We start from the raw sequence: 19,734 nt of genomic DNA, 5'->3' as shown, positions 1-19,734 counted from the left end.
GGGTTTCTGTGCTGCATAGGCACAGTGGAGCATATGGCTCTTAGCAGAATCTGGCCCCTGTTCACTATCAGTTACACAGGTGCAACCCAGTGAAGTCAGTGGGATGCCTATGTAACTGAAAGGGGCATTTGTCCCCAGGGGTCTTTATCACAATTGACATTAACTGGCTCTGCTGTTGGCAGTTTCAGCTGAGGACAAGGAGAAGGCACTAATGTAGAGCTGAGGTGTGGTGATGGATAAGTGGGGAAGCCTGCATTTGTCCCATATGGAATGTGTTCTGTGGCTAAAAAGACTGCAGTTCCCAGTCAGTCAGGCCAGGCACCATTCCTGAGCCTTATACTCACTTCAAACTATTTCAAAAATAAAATATCTGAGGATTGTATATCAAATCACATATAATGCGCATTTATAAACCATGGATCTTTATGTTGCTATGGCCTGCAAGAGCGCTCACTGAGCAAGTCTAGGCTGATGTTTCTTATTCACCTTTAACTAGCTCATTACCCTCTTCACAAAAATGTGCTTTCATGATCCATCAAACTTTGGAACTAAGCCCTCACTGTGTTGACCAGCGGAGACTTTCTATTTCAGGCAGTTGAGAGAAGGCTGCATGGCTTATACAGGACTAGAGCTAGATAAATAACAGATTTTTCAATTCACTGGAAATTCAAAAAGATTTTAAAAAATTGGGTAAAAAATAAAACTTAAATTTTTTGAAATTTTTGCAAATAAAATTTTTTTTAAATTGTTTCATTAAATGTTTTATTTCAAGCATTTGTTTAACTTTATACAAATGTTAAAAAATAAAATTAAAGAAATCCAAAGTCATTTTTGAATGACATTTTCCTGAAAATATCAAAATGAAATTTTCTTTACCAAAATAGTTTAGCAAAAACTGACATGAATTCTTGAAATGCTTGAGTGTGACCAACTCTCTGGTTTTCACTGAAAAAAGCTTTGGTCAAAAAATTTCTCCCAGCTCTGTTCTAGACCCATTGCCAGCAAATCCCTGTGAGTAGCTGTCTTGAAAGTTACATGCCCTTGACGGTATTTTAAAATGGTACAGCCATTTAATGAAATACATTTATTTTCTACAAACTTGAAGATATTAACATACACAATGCTTATAGAAAGACACCGGATAGAGTAATTATTTTTAGATACTTTCCCCACCCTATAAATACAGTACAATAGCTCTAATACCACAAATAGCTCCATATGAATTATTACTATAAGGAAACAGGAAATATCAGATTAAAAAGGGAAAAGCTGTTCTGAATAGTCAAAATATTAAAATACCAGTTTTAAGTAAAGAATCAGGAAAAAAATTGAGTCAGTCAGTTTGCATATAAGTTACCTTTTTTTATTATATGTCAGTCTAAATGTGAACATTAGGGGGGTACACAGCTCAGTAGTTTGAGCATTGGCCTGCTAAACCCAGGTTTGTGAGTTCAATCCTTGAGGGGAGCCATGTAGGGAACTGAGGTAAAAATCTGTCTGGGGATTGGCCCTGCTTTGAGCAGGGGTTTGCACTAGATGACCTCCTAAAGTCCCTTGCAACCCTGATATTCTATGATTAAGTCTATGGATCTAGCCCTGGCTCATGCAAAATTCCCAGCAACTTAAATAAGCAGCAGTGAGTTCAATGAAAATTTTGTCTGAGCAAAAACAGCAGGATTAGGCACTAATTAAATTTGTGCACATTTTTCTCTGTCTTGGAGATATAGTTATCCAACCTGTTGTGCTAGTGGTTAAAGCACAAGGCTAGGAGTTAGGCCTAGGTTCTGTTTCAGATTGCCACTAAATTACTGTGTGACTTTAGGTACATGACTTAACTTCTCTATGCCTCAGTTTCCTCATATGTAAAATAGGCATGATAATAATACCTGTGAAAAGACTTTGTGATCTATGTATGAAAACTGATACATGGTCTCACAAGTATAGTGTCAGACTTATTGGTGCTCACCTGGCATGTGGTAGGTATTAAATTAAAAACTGCTCCTACTATTAATAAAACTGTGAAGTGGGTCACCTGGTATACTAAGAACTGTAAGCCACAACTTTAACTGCTTGCTTATTTTTTCTTGCTTTTGACTTCCATTTGTCTTACCATCAGTGGAAGGCTATGTCATGGGTACAAGGCATGGAATCATTAGCCATCATCTGTTTTGTTTTGAATGAGCTTGCTATCTAATTAAGTACAATACATTCTATCAATGAAAAATGACAGACATCAGTTATGCCACAGTTTAATATTGTAGGCCAGAATCTGGCCTTATGTATGGCACTTCTGAGCTGCTTGTTCAGGTGTAGGTTTAGGCTAGGTCTACACTGGGGGGGAGTTGACCTAAGATAAGCAACTTCAACTATGCAAATAGCGTAACTGAAGTCAGCGTATCTTAGGTCGATTTACCTGGCCGTGAGGATGGCGGCAAGTCGACCGCTGCTGCTCCCCCGTCGACTCCGCTTCCACCTCTTGCCGCGGTGGAGTTCTGGAATCGACGGAAGAGTTATTGGGGATCAATTTTATCGCGTCCACGCTAGATGCGATAAATCAATCGCTGGATAGATAGATTGATCACTACCCGCCAATCCGGCAGGTAGTGTAGGGATACTCTTAGACTGAGTGATGGAACATCATCTGTTCAGTTACTATTTTTATGTGTATCTAGTTTAAGTAACAGGAACTAATCCAATTCAAATTAGTTATAGTAAAAAAAAACCTTAGCGATGGACAATGTAATATATAAAGGATTGAGTGAACAATAGCTTTTTAGATTTATCTTGAGGTGTTACTACTCTAACTTTCATTGGTGGGTAGATTATTCTCACCTCATTGTAGGCCAAAACCAGTAATTTTTTCTCAGGCCAAACTCCGTGAAGGCATGCAGCTCTGCAAGGGACCCTTTCTAAGAAAATGAATAGGTAGCTCCTAATTCCTCTCCAACCACACTTTAGAAAATATCTTAGTAGATTCATTAACATAAGCATTTATTTTCCAGCCCAGCTATGTTTAAATGTCATTTGATACATTTATTCTGAATGGTATCAGACTTACCTATAGTACTGTAGTTCTGATTCTAGCTGCTGGATGTATATCTGCAAATGTGGCACTTTATTGGCTTTTGCTTCTAACTCCTTCACTTTGCCAAGACTTCTAAGGACTGCGTGTCTAGCTTCTTCCACTTTCTTCCTCATTTCTGCCTGTTCCCTTTTCAGATTACGGTTGCAGTCTTCCAGGGTGACTATAGCTTCCTGGGAACTCCTCAATTCTTTTTGCAGTTCGTGATTGACCCTAATTGCTTCTTCTATTTGTCCATCTCTGGAATTCCGGATTAGTTCCACCTCCTTTAGGACACTCTGAAGGCACTTGGTGGGCTGGGAGTATTTGGGAGTTAACTGTCTCCTATTACCTATAAAACAGGTCCCGTCTTTTTTATGATTAGCATGGCTTTTCCACAGTCCTACCTACAATCAACAGGAGCATAAAGAGGAACACAGATTAATTTATTTGAAAATAACATTTTAATCAAAGCTGAAAATGGGCAGATTTTTTGACATATTTTCTTCATGTGTAGTAAACCTACCCTTAATTAGGAATCTACCTTTGGCCTATACAAAGTTCTAAGCACAATCCTTGGGTAATACGATTATTTTCAAAATACATAATTTCTGTAGAAAAGTTGACTCATTAAAGATACAGCAAACTTTGTCTCAAATGTTTTACATGCTCACATATTGTTTTAATGTCATGTCTCTCCATTGTTTCAGTCAGTTCTCAGGGGTGCAACTAGCATTTTGAGAAGCATAACATGACCTTTTCAGGCATGTGTGCTATACAAATTAGCATGAAGTTGGTAATCAGTAGGTGTCCTGAGTTTTAATCCTAGTTCTTCCAGTGATTCACCCTGTGGCCCTGGGCCAGTAACTTCACCGTTTTGTCTCAGTTTTCCTATTTGTAAACCAGGGAGAGTACTCCTTCACTGGGCTGGTGTGAAGATTTAATAGTTAATGTCAAATTAGAACTTCAAACATATACTTACATTCAGATAATGCTTATATATTTATTAACTCAAGTTAACTAGTCACACCATAAAAAGTGGAGAAGTCAAGCTTCCAGGGCCTCATCCTTTCTATGCTAGACAGCGTTCTTTGTCTCCCTAGAGCAATCATGCAATGCCCGCAATTAAAATCTTGTACTCTTTACTAATTGGAATCAATGGAAGTTCTGCCTAAGCAAGGACTGGGCTCTGAGGCCCCAAAGTCAGTGTGGCTCTGCATGGATGCAAGGGTCTCCTCACCAGTTCAACTGTAGGAGTGAGGCCTAACTATGAACTCAGAGGTTATCTGTGAGTCTCAAAACGTTTCTTTCACAATCAACTGCCTACTTACTGTTCTCACAGGTAAAAATCCAACCATGACCACATCCATTATTGATAAAACACTGACAAACCAAAGCCACATACAAGAAAAGAGTAAGATCAAAATACACATTTCAGGAGGACAGTCAATATATTTTTTAAAAGCCCTATAATGCACTAGCTTATAGTGTCTCATTAATAAATAGTAATACTGCAGCAAAACATTTCTTCTTGAAAATTGTACATAACCAAACTGGTTGTCTTAAACAAAAACCAGCAACAACATGAACACACAATACCCAGGAAGAAATAATGATAAGTATCCAAGTTGCCATTTGTTTAGAAACAGAACTATTTATATTCAGTAATCTGGAACTAATGGAACATAACTCTCTGAATCATTCAGGTAAACATCATTAATATGTCAGATGTTCATTTTTTGAAAATCACAGCATCTTCATCTTCAATTTACATATAACATTAACACTGAGAAAGTATGAAAGCCTTGATGGCCCATGAAATAAACTGACTGAAAGGTCAAAAATCTTTTCCAGCATAAACAAGTAGCCCCAGCCAGGCCTGGAAGGATATAAATTCTCCCACCCTCCTTTGCACTTTCACCTACATATATTTCAATGGGCTTTTAGTGGTCTAACTTTTTAAAATATGTTCCAGCAGCTTGTTGCACTGTGTAATCGATGAGAGTTTGAATGACCCTAACACCAACGTCCATTTCTATGGCTTGTCATGACAAGCATTTGGAGGTAGACAGATCCCCCTTCACCCAAGACTGACGTGAATGCAAATAGGTCACAAACTAATTAACAAAATGTTTGCTCTGAACACAAGCTTTAATGAGTTCCTTTAACCACTACTAGCTCCAGTGAACTTTACTTTCAGTTAACAGAAGTAGTGTTGTGCTTTAGGTTAAATTTAAACCAACTTTTAATGCACAGTTACCGTGACACTAGAAATGGAAGCTTCTCTCCCCTGTCCAGCAGTACTGATAGAAATGGATGCACTCCATTCATCCGTTAATTAAATCTCTCCCCAAACGTAGTAGCAATAATCCTCCAATCTTGTTATAATCCAGTTACCCAACAATAACCTGATTAGATTTCCTGGAAATCTTTCATAGATCTAGTGGGGTGAGCACAGAGTTTAACATGGTGCATTTCATTCCCTTCTTTTAGCTCTTTCTCTCACACTCGGGAGCAGAGCAGCACGACCGCTGCTAGACAAATGCAGCTAGTGAATACATATTTGCCCTGCCGAATGTCAGAGCTGGAGCCCAAGTCTGCCCTGCTTTACACGGCAAAGTGCCCCTGAAATCAGAACAGCGGCTCCCAAACGTCTGCTGGTAGGAAGAAGGCGGGCAGGGGCTGGAGTGCCAGCATGCCAGGGTGTAGGCGTGGCAGTGCTTGGGAACAGTGGGACCTGTCACCCTGCCTTTACAGGGAGCTCTGCAGCTTTTGCTGCCTAGGACTAATTCCATGTGTCAGTTTCCCACGGTTGGGTTCGCTCTGGCCTCAGGCTGAGTCCCCGGAGCGGAGTCTGGCCAGAGCCCCCGAGTGTGTAGCGGCCCGCGCCCTTCCCTGCTCACCTGCAGAGCTAGGCACCTGGCGTCGCTGCTCTGCAGCGCTGCCCGCATGTCCTCCACCAGCTCCCGCAGGCTGCCGTTCTCTTCCTCCAGCTTCACGATCCGGTCTTCAGCCTGCTCCAGAGCCACGATCTCCTCGTAGCACTCCCTGGAGCAGGGGCCCGGCCGCCTGGCGTGCGGGGCCAGCCCGGGGGCGGCCGGGGGAGGAGAAGCCCCTCGGGGGCCGCCGCTTTTGATGGCAGCAGCCCCCTGGCCCGCCCTGGCCCGGCGCCGCCGCAGCGGGCTGCGCAGCCGGATCTGGGTCTCGATGTGCTCGCTCTCCTTGCCCAGCGGCAGCCTGCCCACCGCCGGGCGCTGCTGCGCGCAGCCGGCCTTGGTGCTGAAGTAGCCGCAGAGTTTGGCGTGGAACTGGCGGAACGTCAGCTCCGGGGCCAGGTCCTCGCAGAGGCCGGCGCACTCCTCCGGGTCGGCCGCCGCCTCCTCCGGGTCCGCCAGCCCCAGCACCTGGCAGAGGGTGCGGAAGTCCTCGCCGGGGATCCTGCCTTCCGCCTCGCAGTCCAGGTGGTGGAAGATCTCCTGCAAGTACTGGTCCAAGCCCGTGGCCAGCACGATGATCTCGTTCTCCACGCCCCGGTCCAGCCCGTAGTGATACGCCAGGGCGCTGACCAGCCACTGGGTCCGGCGGGCCGGCCGGCTGTAGGGGTCCCAAGCATCGGGGGGATCCATCTCTCACCCCAACACCATGCTGCCCCTGCTGGCGCACTGGAGTGTCCGGAGTCCTGCAGGCAGCTCCGCTCCCGCAAGCCCGGCGCGGGGTCAGAGCAGGGCCGGTGTCCGGCCCCCGGACGCTCCGCCCCCGGGAGCACGTGCGCGGAGATGTGCACAGGACACGGGGCTAAGGGACGCTGCTGCCCTTTGCGCTCGGGCTACGCTTCCCCCAAGCCATGCAGGAAGGGACAGGCAGCGGAGCAGGGGGTGGGGAAGATAGAGGAGGGTGGGGGGAAGGGTGTATAAACAGATCAGGGGATGGGGGGCGGAGCAGATTGCGGGGTGCGTGGGGGGAGATGGATAGACGAGGGGATCGGGAGGTGTACGGGAAAGATGGAGAGGGAGGTCGGGAGGGTGGATGGGGGAAATGGAGCAGATGGGGGGGTGTCCAGGGGAGCTGGACGGGCAGGAAAAATCTGAATTACACTGAACTTCCTCCTGATGCTCCAACACTTTCTGCATGACTGTGCTATACTGTTTTGTGTGCATGGCTGTCTTGTTTATGCCCCTTGAAGAGTACACAGAATGAGAGATGGGGTTTGTTCTAAGGACTTTACAATTTACTTTGTGTAGCTGGGGAGTGATTGTCAGATCATGTATTGAATCAAGTTTCTAGCTCTAAATATTTTCACATGTGGCTCCATGTTTGCCTTTTATTATTTTCTCTCTAACAAGTGCTGCTTTTGCTATTGTCAAATATCCACTACACTGAGTTTCCTTGTTTATAATTCATTCTATCAACTAATAACAGCTCCCAAGACAGGAGAGCTTTGTTGTGGTTAACAGAATTAATCAAACAACAACTCAACTTCAAATACATGTCAGTCTGAGCAAAGAGTAAAATATATGTGCTTGGTTTTATGCTCTTGGTAACCCTAGAACCCCTTTCTGTAGACCGCACTCAAGCAAACTCCTGTGGGACGCCCCTGGCATCAGTAAGGATTGCAGGCTCAGCATTCTGGTTTGTAAGATGACCCATTGTTTGGGGACCCTAGCAATAACATAAGCACAAAAAACAAAATTAAAGAAACCTCAAAGCCCAGCAGATATTGACTATCAGTGAAACAAACAATGAAATTTTAAACAGCCTGATTAAAAAAAAAACTCTTCCCTTCTCAGTTGTTCAACTTTGTCTCTTGATTTTTGTACAGTCCTTCAGGGAGGACATATCCTGAATTTCTAATTTAAAAAAGAAGCAGAAAAATATTTTTCGTTTTGGGGAAAGGTGGACGGGGACACAATCCATCAAGCCTTCCTTATTCATCCTAAATAGCAAAGAGGAGAGTAGAAGCCCAGTTGTTTTTTTCATTGATTCTACTCCAGTAGAAATTACTGAGAGCTTTAGTCTTGACTTAGGTGCTAAGCCTTAAGTTCTAAAGTCAAAATCCTTCTTCAAATAACATTTCCCAAAGATGACACTGTTGTAAAGTGATTGCAGTGATGCATTTTTCCTGAGAAGATTGAAGGATTATGGGTATGACCCAATGTCTGCTGAAATCAGTGGATGTCTTTCCACTGATTTCAATTAACACTGCATCAGGCCCTAAATCCAAAGTTAAATGTTTGAACTATTGATAGTACCGATACAACAGAGGCTCGAAGAGTGTACAGAAACAATGAGGAGTCCAGTGGCACCTTAAAGACTAACAGTTTTATTTGGGCATAAGCTTTGTGGGTAAAAACCCCACTTCTTCAGATACATGGAGTTGGAAGAGAAGGGAGTTGCAGTACAAGTGGAGAACCAATGCTGACAGGGCCAATTCAGTCACTCCCAATAACTGATGAGGAGGTGTCAATACCAAGAGAGGGAAAATTGCTTTTGTAGTGAGCCAGCCATTCCCAGTCCTTAATCAAGCCCAAATTAATGGTATTACGTTTGCAAATGAATTGTAGCTCTGCAGTTTTTCTTTGAAGTCTATATTTGAAGTTTTTTTTTCTTGAAGGATGGCTACTTTTAAATCTGTTATTGAATGTCCAGGCAGATTGAAGTGTTCTCCTACTGGCTTTTGTATGTTACCATTCCTGATGTCTGATTTGCGTCCATTTATTCTTTTACATAGAGACTGTCTGGTTTGGCCAACGTACATGGCAGAGGGGCATTGCTGGCACATGATGGCATAGGCGCTGACTCCATGGATGCTCCGGGGCTGGAGCACCCATGGGGAAAAATTGGTGGGTGCTCTGTACCCACCAGCAGCTTCTTGCCCCACCTCACTCACCTCTGCTCCACCTCCTCCCCTCACTGTGCTGCCACATCCTGCTTCTCCCCCCAGACTAACATGGCTACCCCTCTAATACTTGGCATCATGCAAAGAGTGTACAGTATCTTGTGAAAGCAAATTAACAGTGCTCAGTTTTGTGTTACATATCACATAATAAAGATTATTGTGAATAGTAATTAGAGGTAGCTGCACTTTATATATCTGTCACATAACTGTATATTATTTTAAATATGTCTACAGAATCTAATTTTAAACTAGATATTTTTAGGAGAGTGTAAAATAAAGGCATTAGAGGCTGGTAAATATCAACTTCTTTGTATTCTGATATGTTTTGAAGGTTTTATTTAAAGAAAACAGCTCTTGGTCTCAAAACATTTCTGTTCAGTTTCAGCCTGGAACACTTTTTTCAGCTGAGTTGTATACACCCATGAAAAATAGGGGTTTATAATGGAAATGCACTGTTGTAACAGCACAACCAGATGCCACTGTGATATTTCAACAATTTTTTTGTTAAAAGTTCAGAATAAGTAACCTTAATGCCTTCATTGCCATTTTGGTTGTATTTTCGTGAGTCTGAGTTTGGCTGAGCATTTGTTTCCAGTTTCATAAAATTGCAAGCCTAAAGTTGGCAAGAAAACCCCTAAAATATGATAGGTCTCAGTTCAACAAGGTACTTAAGCATGTGCCTAATTTTAAGCATGTGTGTAGTTCCACTGAAATTCATGGGACTACTCTCATGCTTAAAGTTTGGCATATGCGTAAGTACCTTGCAGAATTCAGGACCATAATTTGCTTGGTTTTGGTTTTGCGCCTATATTTTTGCACCTCTCGGTAGATGTGATATGTTTGTGGCATAAGTATGTGCCTTGTAAGAAATTGTCAGATGTAACATAAAAGTATGTCTATTTGCTCCACAATTTAAACTGGCTTAAATCCATGTATGGTAAAAACCTCGGAGTTAGGAACACCGTAGGAATGGAAGTTGTTTGTAACTCTGAACAAAACATTATGGTGGTTCTTTCAAAAGTTTACAACTGAAAATTGGCTTAATACAGCTTTGAAATTTTACTATGCAAAAGATAAGTGCTGCTTTTAACCATCTTAATTTAAATGAAACAAGCACAGAAACAGTTTCCTTACCTTGTCAATCTTTTTTTAAACTTTCCCTTTTTTTTTAAGTTGTTTATGTTTAACACAGTACTGTACATTATTTGTCTTTTTTTTTCTTTTTCTTTGTCTCTGCTGCCTGATTGCGTGAGGCGTGTGATTGACCGGTCAGTTCGTAACTCTGGTGTTCATAACTCTGAAGTTCTACAGTATTTTCTAAAGCTGTGAAATTTCCAGAAGATGTATATCTGATGGGAGTACGTTCTCCTTAAAAATGTAATGTTTGCTCAAACATGAAGCTGTCAACATTAATTTCTTGTTATTCAAATGGTAAAAAACTGTTTATTGCAGCCCCTGCATGTTAGTAGTCCCCTTGACTTCATTGGGATTCATCGCATAAGTAAGATAGTATTTGCTGAATGGAGTGACTCTCCTTAGTTCAGTCTGAAAGGGAATGGTGACTTAATTCCATATGCTGTGAATCTCCAAGAGAAACAAAGGGGCCCATTGTCCTGTCCTCTTTAATATAAATCAGATTTCTGATTTTTCATATGATAAAAGTCTGTACAGAGCTCCCTTTGGCCTTGATGCTGTAAGGCAGTAGTTTTCAAACTTTCTTCACTTGCAGATCCCTAAAAAATTTCAGATGGAGGTGCAGACCCACATGGTCAGGCCCTATTTTCCTAGGGACTGAGCTCTACCCACTAATGTTCTCTCCGTTGTGTGTGTATTGTTGAAAACAGTAATTTGTTTTGTAATTATGCAACCACTGGGGACTGTAAAACCTTCTTACTGGTTTTCATCAGTTCATTTCTGGTTTGTTAAGGCTCAGTGTATTCTCATACCTCATCTTAAGGAGTATTTTCTCTCCTAGGGTTTTTTTCCCTGCTTATAAAACTTGACATGATACATTTTTAGCTTGCATAATTTGCAACCTATCTTATTCTTGATTGGCAAGAGGAATGACTAGCTGATTTAATAAGTCTTTTCCATCCTTAATGACTATGCTTTCTTTGTGTAGGCCTGGCTTGACAAAAGTAATTGGACATGGCTGAGACCTCATTTCTTGGGAGACAGGATTAGGGAGGTAAATGGATCAGCAGCCTGGAAAAAGAATATCTGTACTAGCTAAGACAAGGGGCAACACTCAGGGAATCATTTACAATGGGCAAGATAAATGTAAGGAATGTAAAGATGAGGTACTGAATAGGCCATACATGGACTGTGTGTGGACAGAGCATGCTGTACAGGGATTGGTTCCTATAAAGTAATCAAGCAAGTCCCAAAACATGTAATTCAATGTATAGTAAATGCAATGTAAATGTGTGTAAAGGAAGAGATTTGCTGTGTAACGCTGGATGTGTGGTACGCTTTATGCCCATGCCTTGTGCTTGAGTCTGATCAACTCATTATAGCTTTGCTGTATGCTAGATAAAGGAATTTGGATGAGGAGACTGCAGTCAAACTGAGTTCCTTGGCAACGGAGTGAAAGAGGTCTCGGGGGAACCCCATCACTTTGTTTAATGGCATAGTATGTAAATATGAAATTCTATCTAAACCTACCTCTTTTTTTAATCCTATTATATTCATTAAGTTCAACAAAATATTCTCTGTCATACAGAATTAGGGGATAAAATACAAACCATAAACACTTGAGATTTTAGTAAGTATTATGTAAATCCACATCTCCTATCTAGACACATCAATTGAACTAAGCCATAAAGGTCATGGAGTAGATGCTGAAACAATTACACTTGGTTTGGTCTAGCTATTTTAAATTGTAAAAAATTTCCAAACTGGAGATAATTGATTTAAAGATTGACAGAATCTTTACCAGACTATAAACATGTCAGTATAAATTTTACTGCAACACCTGGAGTTCCCAGTTGAGTTGTTACTGAGTTTTTTGGTAATATCTCTTGCTAGAATACAGGCACTAAGGCCATGTCTACATCTAAAATTTTGCAGCGCTGGTTGTTACAGCTGTATTAGTACAGCTGTATAGGGCCAGCGCTGCAGAGTGGCCACACTTACAGCAACCAGCGCTGCAAGTGGTGTTAGATGTGGCCACACTGCAGCGCTGTTGGGCGGCTTCAAGGGAGGTTCGGGGAACGCGAGAGCAAACCGCGGGGAAGCTGGTCTCCTTTCCCGGTTTGCTCTCGCGTTCCCGGAACCACCCAGCAAACCTCAGGGAAGGAGACCTGCTTGCTCGGGGTTCGGGGAACGCGAGAGCAAACCGCGGCGAAGCTGGTCTCCTTTCCCGGTTTGCTCTCGCGTTCCCGGAACCACCCAGCAAACCTCAGGGAAGGAGACCTGCTTGCTCGGGGTTCGGGGAACGCGAGAGCAAACCGGGAAGGAGACCAGCTTGATTACCAGAGGCTTCCTCAGGTATGCTGGGATACCTGCTTATTCCACGGAGGTCAAGAAAAGCGCTGGTAAGTGTCTATATTTGATTACCAGCGCTGGATCACCAGCGCTGGATCCTCTACACCCGAGACAAAACGGGAGTACGGCCAGCGCTGCAAACAGGGAGTTGCAGCGCTGGTGGTGCCCTGCAGATGTGTACACCTCCTAAGTTGCAGCGCTGTAACTCCCTCACCAGCGCTGCAACTTTCTGATGTAGACAAGCCCTGAAACACCTTTGGAAGACATTTGAGCCTTTGTTGAACTGCTCACTGCCCATCTGTTGTTCTTCTGTTTTAAAAGAATGGAGGACCATTAAATGACATGATAAATCTGTGGCTTGTCATTTTGCACTGTTATAGGGAAACAAGTAGGTCAGAATGGTTTCAGTTCACCTAAGTTATATCTGTGACACAAAGTAGATATTGTATATGAAAGTAAGTGCCTTGGCCATTACATCGGTTCCTTTCTCATCTCTTGGAAAGTAGTTGTTTTTGCATGATGAGGTCCTTCAGTAAATCATGCAGTCTTTTAAAATGTTGTAAGAGCAAACCAAAAAGAGCAGACCAAAAAAATCTGCAGCTCCCCCAGTGGGGTAGTGGTAAAAAAAGAAATAAATTATCTAAACTAAACTCCTTATTCCCCAAATGAAAAGAGGGAAAACTCAATTTACTCTTGACTACGCTACTGCAGCTCACTTCAGCCCGTTTTACTGGGCTTCCGCTTTTTGAAAAAGGAAGCTTTGCATTTGCTTATAGAATCTATTTACCTTTAAAATGAAGACATGAATTTGCACACACTTAAGCCTTGTTTACCAAGGACATTGGTAAAAATTTTCCACTGTTGCAATGCAGCTCCACTAGTGTTAGCAATGTTGGGAAGACTATATTAGCCCCATTAAATTCAGTGGGATTATTGTCCTTGACTTCAATGGGGCGAGGATTCACGTGCCTAGTGCACACAAGTCTTCTGTACCTGCTAGCATTTTTAATACCACATTCTAAACGGCTCAGAGCGGGTCTGATAATACAGTGTATGACAGGGTCAGGCCAGACGGCTACAAGAGAGTGGTCGAAGGTAGATACATTAGTTCCAGGTTAAGCAGGTTCCTTTTCCCTGGGTAAGGTAACAGGGACTATTGCAGACCACTCAGGAACTTTCTAGAACTAATTAAGGAAGGCAGGCTAATTAGGACACCCGTAGCCAATTGGGAAGTTACTAGAATTAATTAAGGCTAATCAGGACACCTGGTATAAAAAGGCTCTCACTCCAGTTAGTGAGGTATGTGTAAGGAGCTGGGAGTGAGAGGATGTGCTGCTGGAGGACTGAGGAGTACAAGAGTTAACAGACACCAGGAGGAAGGTCCTGTGGTGAGAACAAAGAAGGTGTTGGGAAGAGGCCTTGGGGAAGTAGCCCAGGGAGTTGTAGCTCTTATGCAGCTGTTACAGGAGGCACTCTAGACAGCTGCAGTCCACAGGGCCAGGGCCGACACTTCCATTTAGGCGGCCTAGGCAATTGCCTAGGGCGCCAGGATTATTGGTGGGTGGCATTTTGCTGGAGAGGGCGGCAAGCAGCTCTGGTGGAGCTGCCGCAGTTGTGCCTGCGGAGGGTCCGCTGGTCCGCAGCTCCGGTGGAGCTGCTGCAGTTGTGCCTGCAGAGGGTCCGTTGGTCCGCAGCTCCGGTGGAGCTGCCGCAGTTGTGCCTGCGGAGGGTCTGCTGGTCCGCAGCACCGGTGGAGCTGCCGCAGTCATGCCTGCGGACGGTCGGCTGCTTCCGTGGCTCCGGTGGACCTCCTGCAGGCACCACTGCGGCAGCTCCACCGGAGCCACGGACCAGTGGACCCTCCGCAGGCAGCACTGCGGCAGCTCCACTGGAGCCACGGGACCAGGGGCACGGGGTGGCGAAATTGCTGTGCGCCTAGGGTGCTAAAACCTCTAGCACCGGTCCTGCACAGGGCCCTGGGCTGGAACCTGGGGTAGAGGGCGGGCCTGGATTCCCCCCCAAAACCTCCCAACTCTTGATCCAACACAGGAAGATCTCCGAGGCTAGCAAAATCTGCCAATAAGCACAGGACCCACCAAGGTAGAGGAGGAACTTTATCACAGGTGTTAAAAATGTAAGCACTTTGTCTACACCTGGGCTCCCACTGTCACTAGCACCAGTGGAATATTTATATGATGAATCCATATAATAAACAAGGCCATATGTGACAGCTGGAGTTGAATGGCACGTCTGCTCCCAGTGTTGTGACAGCATTTGAAAATTAAAAACATATAAAATGTTGCCTTTGAAATTCGTTAAACAGAAGTGATGTTTGAATTTAAGAGAAGACTTTGATTTGACTGCCAGTACTGCTGATGGATTGCTAATTGTAACCACGTTAGATAGGAATGGGCTTGTTTCTGATCTAGATGCACACACAGTAAGGTCACTTATAGAAACAATTGTTCTGAGTTTCAGAGAAGTAGACCAATCTTTTATTTTACAGTTGGTACATGCTGCAGGACAAGTAGTCAGCACTGACTGCTTTGTTATTCAGAGTTCCAAAATAACAATATAATGGTCCTATAGCTGTGGTGGATTGTCACTCAGTAGTACTATATAGGGCTGCTAGAACTGTTAGACTTTGGAGAAAATGTACCTTGGAGGCAAAATCATGTCAGAACTTTAAAAAAGTCTTATTCACTCAATACTTTTGTATAACAGGGTCTGTAGAGAAAAGTTCTCCTTCACATTGGAGACATATCCAATATGTCTGTATCCTGTGAATCAAATGATATAAAATTAGCATTACATAAGCACCAAATAATACAATAGGAAGAAGCTGATAGTGCAGCCAGAAGGCAGGCTATGAATACTAACTATATATAAAGGACACTGGTTAGTATAGTTTGTCTATGTATGACATGGGCAGTGGCTACTGGAGGCTGGGGGAGGCTAAGCCTCCCCAAACCTCTGGTAATTGCTGCAGCCCTGGGGCTGGGCTGTGGCAAGGCTCAGAGCTCCTCTGGGAAGCCTAGGCTCAGGCCTCAGCACCAGCTGGCCGGGCCTCCTCCAGACTGCGCTGGGTCCCGGCAGGCCAGCTGGGATTTGAGGCTGTGCTAACAGTTGGCGAGAGTGGGGGAGTTGAAGGGGCAGAGTGGGGGCAGGGCCTCGGGCGGAAGCGGGGCTAGCTTCCTCAAACTGGGGGTATGCGCTGCCCATGATGTATGATAAAGTGTTAACAGAACATGCAGGAAACGGATGTCCAGTGACCTCAGTAAATATAGACCGTGTGGCGTTTAGAAAGACTTCATATTGTACTGTGCTAGAGCTAGAAGTACAGATTTTATGCCAAACATCTTGTTTTCCCAAATTCTTTCTAACAAAGAGGTGATCATATGCGTTTTATGTATAACTTTGGAATTAATATTGTATGTCTCAAGCTTCTTCTATCACAGAAGAAAACTTAAGGGATGAACTAATAGCAGTAATAATGGTACAGTCTTGTCCTTGTCATATTCTAAGTTATCGGTTACCGGCCTTCTTGTTTATTAGGCCCAGCAATGTTTGGAAAAGTTTTGTATATACAGTAAAATGCAAAGGGAAAATGATAAATATGGAATAGCATCTCATTATGGGAGGCAGTGTTGAGCAGGAGGCTGAGTTAGGATACTGGAATTCTATCTTCTGCTCTACTGGTGACTCACTGCATGATGTTGGGTAAATCACTTCACCTTTCTGTGCCTTAGGTAAAGCATGTAAATTTGGTACTTGCCTCAATGTTTTGAGGCTTAATTATTATCTGTATATTTTCAGCAGTGAGATACACCTCTGTAAAATGTGTCTATGAAGATAAGATCTCTTCCTTTTAGAGTTTAAGTAGACAATATGCAGACAAGGGAGTGGGACAATTTTAAAACAAAATTAATGTGAGTGTCTGATTCACTCTCCGATTTTTACAGTTTGTTTTTTAACACGCACACGTTAATTTCTGAAAGTTAACATGTGTGATGCCATGCCAGGGTTTATAGGTGTCCTTGAGAAAGATGTGTTTTCAAAGTTCACTTATTCTGCTGAGATTTTTGATGACAGTCTGTCAACCATTGTGCATTGCTCTATATTTAAGAAATAAAAACATCTTACTTAAAATTAATTGCCTGAAGATTTGTCATTCTTCATACAATAGCTTGTATATATGAAATTGTTTTGACTATATGGTGCATAACTAGTATAAACTGTAAATTCCCTGTTTCTCCATCCTTGTTACGTGCATCACTGGAGTACATTGTCAGCGCTCACCAAAGGATAAATAATAATATCTATAAACTAACTGGGAAAATTACACTGGGAGAATTACATATATATTTGGTACACCTCTTCCCTGATATAACGCGACCCAATATAACATGAATTTGGATATAACGCGGTAAAGCAGCGCTCTGGGAGGGCAGGGCTGCGCACTCCGGTGGATCAAAGCAAGTTCGATCTAACGCGGTTTCACCTATAACACACAGTAAGATTTTTTTTTTTGGCTCAGGAGGACAGCGTTATATCGAGACAGAGGTATATATTAAAATTTTTGAAAGATGATGGTTTTATCCTTCCATAGTGTGTTTCAACTCAGCTGCTGAAAATCTGAAAGCTGAAATCTTTTGAATGATTATTTGCAAATATGAGATCAAAGATGAAATTTTGATCTAGAAGTCCTAAGTAAATTCCAAGCATAAGCTGGTACATGGGCAAGCACTTATACCTAGCAGAGGTGGCAGATGCTTTACAAATGAATGTAATAATAAGAAGTATGTGCCAGTGCTTCCGTCATCCTGGCCCAGATTTCTAGAATTATGTGGGCATATAACTGCATATATACATGCTCGATTAAAGATCCACCTGGCCCTTTGGCCCCACAAATACTACGACTGTATGGATAACTCTGGTAATTGCAAGCAAATATTATGCACATGCATAATTCTTAACATCCGGATTCTACTATACCATGAAGGGTCAGATCAACAGAGCAACAAGGAGAGTATATTGGAGGGCACTACCACTCCTCGTTTCAAGTCAATTGTCACCTTTCTTTCACCATTTATTTCAGCATTATCACAAATATAGATTGGGGGAAATCCCAAAATAATGTATAAAATCAAGAAAAACAGCCCCCCCCAAGTCACAGAAATTAGAAATGGAAAAAAACAGATTCTTCTTCTCACCTGACCCTTCTCCCCCAGGACCAGTGCAGGGCACAATCATGAACATATCAGATATCTAACTCATACGACAATTGATTGTAGCTAAGAGGCTAAAAAGTAGGGCTGTCAAGCGATTAAAAAAAGGAATCGCAATTAATCATGCTGTTAATAATAGAATAACATTTATTTAAATATTTTGGATGTTTTCTACTTTTACAAATATATTGATTTGAATTACAACACGGAATACAAAGTGTACAGTGCTCACTTTATATTTATTTTTTATTACAAATATTTGCACTGTAAAAAATAAAAGAAATAGTATTTTTCAATTCCTCTAATACAAGGAGTGTAGTGCAATCTCTTTATCATGAAAGTTGAACTTGCAAATGTAGAATTACATACAAAAAAACTGCATTCAAAAATAAAACAATGTGAAATTTTAGAGCCTACAAGTCCACTCAGTCCTACTTCTTGTTCAGCCAATTGCTTAGACAAACAAGTTTGTTTACATGTGCAGGAAATAATGATGCCCACTTGTTTACATCACCTGAAAGTGAGAACAGGTGTTCTCATGGCACTGTTGTACCCGGCATCGCAAGATATTCACGTGCCAGATGTGCTAAAGATTCATATGTCCTTTCATGCTTCAGCCATTCCAGGGGACACACGTCCATGCTGATGACGGGTTCTGCTTGATAATAATCCAAAGCAGTGCGGACCGATGCATGTTCATTTTCATTATCTGAGTCAGATGTCACAGCAGAAGGTTGTGGGGTTTTGTTTTTTTTTCGGTGGTTTGGGTTCCATAGTTTCTGCATCAGAGTGTTGCTCTTTTAAGACTTCTGAAAGCATGCTCCACACCTCCTTCCTCTCAGATTTTGGAAGGTACTTCAGATTCTTAAACCTTGGGTCGAGTGCTACAGCAGTCTTTAAAAATCTCACATTGGTACCTTCTTTGTGTTGTGTGAAATCTGTAGTGAAAGTGTTCTTAAAATGAACAACATATACTGGGTAATCATCTGAGAGTGCTATAACATGAAATATCAGCAAAGAATCCTGTGGCATCTTATAGACTAACAGACGTTTTGGAGCATGAGCTTTCGTGGGGTGAATACCCACTTCCTCAGATGCATGTAGTGGAAATTTCCAGGGGCAGGTATATATATGCTAGCAAGCAAGCTAGAGATAACGAGGTCAGTTCAATCAGGGAGGATGAGGCCCTGTTCTAGCAGTTGAGGTGTGAAAACCAAGAGAGGAGAAACTGGTTCTGTAGTTGGCAAGCCATTCACAGTCTTTGTTCAATCCTGAGCTGATGGTGTCAAATTTGCAGATGAACTGAAGCTTAGCAGTTTCTCTTTGAAGTCTGGTCCTGAAGTTTTTTTGCTGCAGGATGGCCACCTTAAGGTCTGCTATAGTGTGGCCAGGGAGGTTGAAGTGCTCTCCTACAGGTTTTTGTATATTGCCATTCCTAATGTCTGATTTTTGTCCATTTATCCTTTTCCGTAGAGACTGTCCAGTTGGCCGATGTACATAGCAGAGGGGCATTGCTGGCATATGATGGCGTATATTACATTGGTGGATGTGCAGGTGAATGAACCAGTGATGGTATGGCTGATCTGGTTAGGTCCTGTGATGGTGTCGCTGGTGTAGATATGTGGGCAGAGTTGGCATCGAGGTTTGTTGCATGGATTGGTTCCTGAGCTAGAGTTATTATGGTGTGGTGTGCAGTTATTGGTGAGAATATATTTCAGGTTGGCAGGTTGTCTGTGGGTAAGGACTGGCCTGCCTCCCAAGGCCTGTGAAAGTGTGGGATCATTGTCCAGGATGGGTTGTAGATCCTTGATGATGGGTTGGAGGGGTTTTAGCTGGGGGCTGTATGTGATGGCCAGTGGAGTCCTGTTGGTTTCTTTCTTGGGTTTGTCTTGCAGTAGGAGGCTTCTGGGTACACGTCTGGCTCTGTTGATCTGTTTCCTTATTTCCTCGTGTGGGTATTGTAGTTTTGAGAATGCTTGGTGGAGATTTTGTAGGTGTTGGTCTCTGTCTGAGGGGTTAGAGCAGATGCGGTTGTACCTCAGTGCTTGGCTGTAGACAATGGA

The 19,734-nt window shown here is 42.8% G+C and overlaps 1 protein-coding gene and 1 long non-coding RNA gene across 2 annotated transcripts in view; one reads left to right on the top strand and one right to left on the bottom strand.

Moving 5' to 3' along the window:
- Positions 1-6,896, bottom strand: part of EFCC1 (EF-hand and coiled-coil domain containing 1) — a 93,162-nt gene extending 86,266 nt beyond the window's left edge. Inside the window, exons 1-2 of the mRNA XM_050957807.1 lie at positions 5,965-6,896; positions 3,059-3,468 (exon numbers count right to left, since the gene is read on the bottom strand). Of these exons, the coding sequence (XP_050813764.1) occupies positions 3,059-3,468; positions 5,965-6,687 (1,133 nt within the window). The 5' untranslated portion in view covers positions 6,688-6,896. The remainder of the gene's footprint in view (positions 1-3,058; positions 3,469-5,964) is intronic.
- Positions 6,897-19,197: 12,301 nt separating this feature from the next.
- LOC127053377 (uncharacterized) overlaps positions 19,198-19,734 on the top strand; it is a 155,866-nt gene continuing 155,329 nt past the window's right edge. Inside the window, exon 1 of the long non-coding RNA XR_007775020.1 lies at positions 19,198-19,225. This is a non-coding gene — a long non-coding RNA (uncharacterized LOC127053377). The remainder of the gene's footprint in view (positions 19,226-19,734) is intronic.

Source organism: Gopherus flavomarginatus, chromosome 6 (genome assembly GCF_025201925.1).
Source record: "Gopherus flavomarginatus isolate rGopFla2 chromosome 6, rGopFla2.mat.asm, whole genome shotgun sequence".
Taxonomy (NCBI): Eukaryota; Metazoa; Chordata; order Testudines; family Testudinidae; genus Gopherus; species Gopherus flavomarginatus.
This window is presented reverse-complemented; position numbering and strand designations above follow the sequence as displayed.